At 48.9% G+C, this 4,024-nt stretch overlaps 1 protein-coding gene across 1 annotated transcript; it reads left to right on the top strand.

Moving 5' to 3' along the window:
* Positions 1-385: 385 nt before the first annotated feature.
* ZNF576 (zinc finger protein 576) lies at positions 386-3,256 on the top strand. Its single transcript, XM_060257977.1, has 2 exons — positions 386-604; positions 1,895-3,256. The coding sequence occupies exons 1-2, from the start codon at positions 535-537 to the stop codon at positions 2,410-2,412; spliced, it is 588 nt and encodes a 195-aa protein (XP_060113960.1). The 5' UTR covers positions 386-534; the 3' UTR covers positions 2,413-3,256.
* Positions 3,257-4,024: the final 768 nt, after the last annotated feature.

The raw sequence follows: 4,024 nt of genomic DNA, 5'->3' as shown, positions 1-4,024 counted from the left end.
CCTTATTGGTGTCTACATAGCAGCTTTGCAAAATTCTGTAAATTACTAGCTGACTTATTTTGCATTGGTTGCCTGCTTGCCCATCTAAGAACATGGGTGCACTAGAAGAGGAAAAAGTAGCAAGCTGTTTTTCTGTCTACAAAGACTTTCCAGAACACAGGGCATACCTGTGATACTTTACTTTACTTTTACTTTATTTGATTTATATCCCGCCCTACCCCACCGATACAAACAGCCTGTGGTACAATTACTGTTTGATGTGTAGAGGTGGGGACTGTGGTGGGTGACTCAGGAAAATTAATACATTGTGGCCTAGGCCTGCAGCAGAGTTATAAGAAGAGACTCTTTTGCTCACTATCCTGTTGGCTTCATTTCTGTAGAATGGCTGAACCTGCTAAAGTAAACAAGCCACCATTGACTGAACATCGTCTTACAAAGGTCCCAAACCATGGCAAGGCAAGTGATCTACCGACACGGGAGCCACTGCCAACTTGTAAACTAGAACCTGTCTGCATAGAGGAAGAGGAGAGCCCAATGGCAGTGTCGCCGGTCTGCCCAAGCCCACGTAGCAAGGGCAAAGAATCCTCCAGCAGTAGCACAATCTGTAAGTACCATGATCTGTCATTGATGCTAGAGAATTTCCTGTTTAGTTATCTCTGGTAAAGATAATAGAAATGTAAGCTCTAACATTTTCCCTTTACATCTTGTTCTGTCTGCGTGCGGGGAGTTGCATGGTTTCACAGGATATGGATGTGTTTGCACTACAGATAGCCAGTCATTGGCTTATTGCATGCAACTGAGCAGGTTCTTGAAAACACTAGTTCTTGTTTTTTAGCAAAAGGCAGTTTCTAGTTTTCATTGCCCAGGAAAGATGTTAACCAGCTATCTGGTTTTATGCTTAGTTACATTGAATAGGAATTGTCTTGGCAGAAACTTTGTTCTCTTCTGCTCTGACTTCCTCATGCTACACAGCACTTGTTAGTGCACACATGGTGTCATTCTCCTAACCCAGTGTTCATTCTTTCCTTTCTCCTCTCATGTTGGAGGGTTTGTGTATGTCTTGAGCACACAAATCTGCCTTATACTGAATCAGACTCTTGGTCCACTGAACTCAGTATTGTCTACTCAGACTGGAGGTGCCGAGGACTGAACCTGGGACCTTCTGCATGCCAAGCAGATGCTCTACCACTGAGCTACAGTTCTTGTGCATGAAGGCATGCGTACTCCATCCCTAGGAGGGGAAAGCACAAACTCCTCAGTGGCAGTTGGACTGTGTCCCTTCCTCTAACCACTTCTTTTTTCCTTTGGCTATGGAAGCTGCATGTGCTAGGTGAAATGCCTCCCACAAGCAGCAGCAGATAAAAGCAGAGAAATTGTTAGATTTTGATAGAGTGCTGGAACGCATTCCTTAATAGATATATGTGCACTATTGGTTTATAAATATTGGTTTATCTTTTTTTCTTCTGTAAAATGAATACTGAAATTGCTTCTTGCTTGGAAATGTCTGCAGAATGGTTTTCTTTCGATAATTGTTTCAACTTTGGGAGAGTTCCCCCCCACCCCGGTCTTTCTGAAACCACTGGGGCATTGCTAGTCATCCCCCTCCCTTTTCCAAACCTGGTGGGAATGGGAGTCATAGGGAAGGTTTCTATATTCCAAAATTCCCTAATATCCCCTACTATTCTCCCCAACAGCTGTGTATATGGATGACTTAAAAGTAGCTAGTTGTCTGAAAGTTGTGAGACTAGTGTGTTCCCAAATCTGACGCTGATGCCAAGAAGAATGAACTTATTTCATAGCTCTCTAACCATCCCATTTTGCAGAGGCGACTGCAGTTTAGGCTGCTGGTTCTGTCAGGCCCCGTTTGAATCTCTGTCTTTCTCCTTTTCTCCAGACAGCTTGGGCGCAAACCAGTGCTTTCACTGCCTGATCACGTTCCCGGATGAGAAGTTCAAGGCGCGGCATATGAAGCGGGAACACCCGGAGGACTTCGTTCAGGCCAATTTGCGCGACACCCTCTTTGTCTGCTTTATTTGCGACAAGGCCTTCGAGAGCTCGCGGGCGCTCATCTGTCACCAGCGGGGCCACGCGCCCACCCCGCCCTCGGACTGCACAGCCTGCCTGCAACCCACCTTTGACTGCTCTGACTGTGGCCGCCGCTTTGGCCAGCTGGCCAACTACCAGCATCATCGCCTGGGCCACGCCGCCGGCCACAGCCTGCCGCACCAGTGCCCAGACTGCGGCAAGAGCTTCCGGCAGCTTTCGAACCTGCGTCGGCACCAAGCCTTCCACCAGCAGACGCAGCAGCTGCTTCCCTCCCGGCTTTATTCCTGCATGGAATGCGGCGAGAGCTTTAACCAAGAGGCGGGGCTGCATGAACACTACATCCGTCACGCCCGGGGGGAGCTCTAGCGAAAGCTGTGGCCACGCCCCTCAGCTTCCTGGATCTGGGCGGAGGAAGGAAGACAATGCACGCTGCTGGGTGAGGAGCAAAAAACAGAGGGAGACGAGGAATGGCACAGAAAGGGACCCTTCCTCGTCAGAAGGCGAAGGAACCCCAAGTTCCAGGAAGTGCCAAAACTGGTTGTGCCCCAGGGATGAAGAATGTCTGGTTCAGAGGATGCTGAAGAAGTGTTTGCCCCTAGTAGGAAATGCTGCCTCTGTAGCCTGAGCAAAAAGTAGAGAACGGGTGATGGAAAGGGTGAAAACCGTCTCTCCTCTCTTTGAGGAGGAGGAGTTTGCATTCTATTCATCTGAGGCTGTTCGGCCAGGAGGCTAAAAAGACCCCCTACACTGCTTCCTTATGGCATATAGCCTTTCGGATGGTCATCTGTGAATGCTGCACCTTTTCAGCAAGGCTTCTTGGGAGCCTGTGGCCTGCAGAGCATCTCCCATCTAGATGGGAAAGAGAGGTCTCAGTGCGCAGAGGAAAGCAAGGGCTGTGTGTCTGTCTTGTGACTTGATTGTCCCAGGCACACGTGGGGTTGGATAACAGCGAAATTCCACTGAGAGTCTTTAGGGCTGTAGAGGGGAAATCGTGAAAGCATGGCAGCGGCAGGGCCTAGCGATGTCACAGGGATCAGAGGGAGACTGGAAAGGGCTTTCTGGGCTGGGGTTTGGGCTTCTCTCTGCTGTTTCCTGGCCCTCCCCAAAACTCACTGAAGTGGAGTAAGTTTTCTTGGAAAGCAGAAACAGCTCACTTTGTCTGGATGCAGCGTCCCGGTTGCAGAATCTTGAATCTCAGGATTTGGGACGTTAACTTGATGTTTTGATTTTCATTTTCTGAAACACGGTCACTATATATCCAAGTCTTGATCGAGACCTGGAGTTTTGAACCGGTGCCTTCCAATTCTGGGGATCACAGATACCAAATCCTGTGCTTTACGCGAGAGCAGGTTGCAAACAAGTTTCTAATCCCAGTGTAAATTCCTTTTCCACAAGAATGCGGGGGGGGGGGGGGAGGGAAGCAAAAAAGGATCTTTTGCCAGCTAGTTTCTTGCTCTTTGCCTGTGACAGGCTGATAAAGAATCGTCTGGAATTGTACTCCATTCAGGCAGAGACCAGGGCTTTCCTACTCCTCGTGGCTGGTTAATTCCAGCGCCTTATTCAGGATGTTTGCTGATAATGCATCTATCTCACTGATCCAGATGGTTCTTCCTAAGATCCATTTTGGTGTAGTGGGTAAGTGCCCGGACTCTAATCCGGCAGAGTTGGGTTTGATTCCCGACTCCTCCTCCACATGCAGCTGCTGGCATGACCGTGGGTCAGTCAGTCACAAGTTCTCTCAGAGTTCTCCCAAGAGTGGTTTCTGTCAGAGCTCTCTCAGCGCCACCTACCTCACAAGGTGTCTGTTGTGGGGAGAGGAAGGGAAGGAGATTGTAAACTGCTTGGAAATTTGAGTGAAGGCCGGGGTATAAATCCAGTCTCCTCTTCTTCTTCCTCATAGGCCTTTAGTATTGTCAGGCTCAGCCCTGCCGCTAGGAAAACTAGGCAACTAGGGCACCAGCCTTCTGGAAGTGCCAAA

The sequence above is a fragment of the Heteronotia binoei genome, chromosome 17 (genome assembly GCF_032191835.1).
Source record: "Heteronotia binoei isolate CCM8104 ecotype False Entrance Well chromosome 17, APGP_CSIRO_Hbin_v1, whole genome shotgun sequence".
In the NCBI taxonomy this organism is placed as follows: domain Eukaryota; kingdom Metazoa; phylum Chordata; class Lepidosauria; order Squamata; family Gekkonidae; genus Heteronotia; species Heteronotia binoei.
Note: the sequence above shows the minus strand (reverse complement) of the source record. Positions and strands in the feature narration are given on the sequence as shown.

Coding starts and splice junctions, on each gene's coding strand:
- ZNF576 (XM_060257977.1), top strand. CDS start 535: ATGGCAGTGTCGCCGGTCTGCCCAAGCCCACGTAGCAAGGGCAAAGAA. Junction 605..1,894: donor CTCCAGCAGTAGCACAATCT/GTAAGTACCATG, acceptor CCTTTTCTCCAG/ACAGCTTGGGCGCAAACCAG.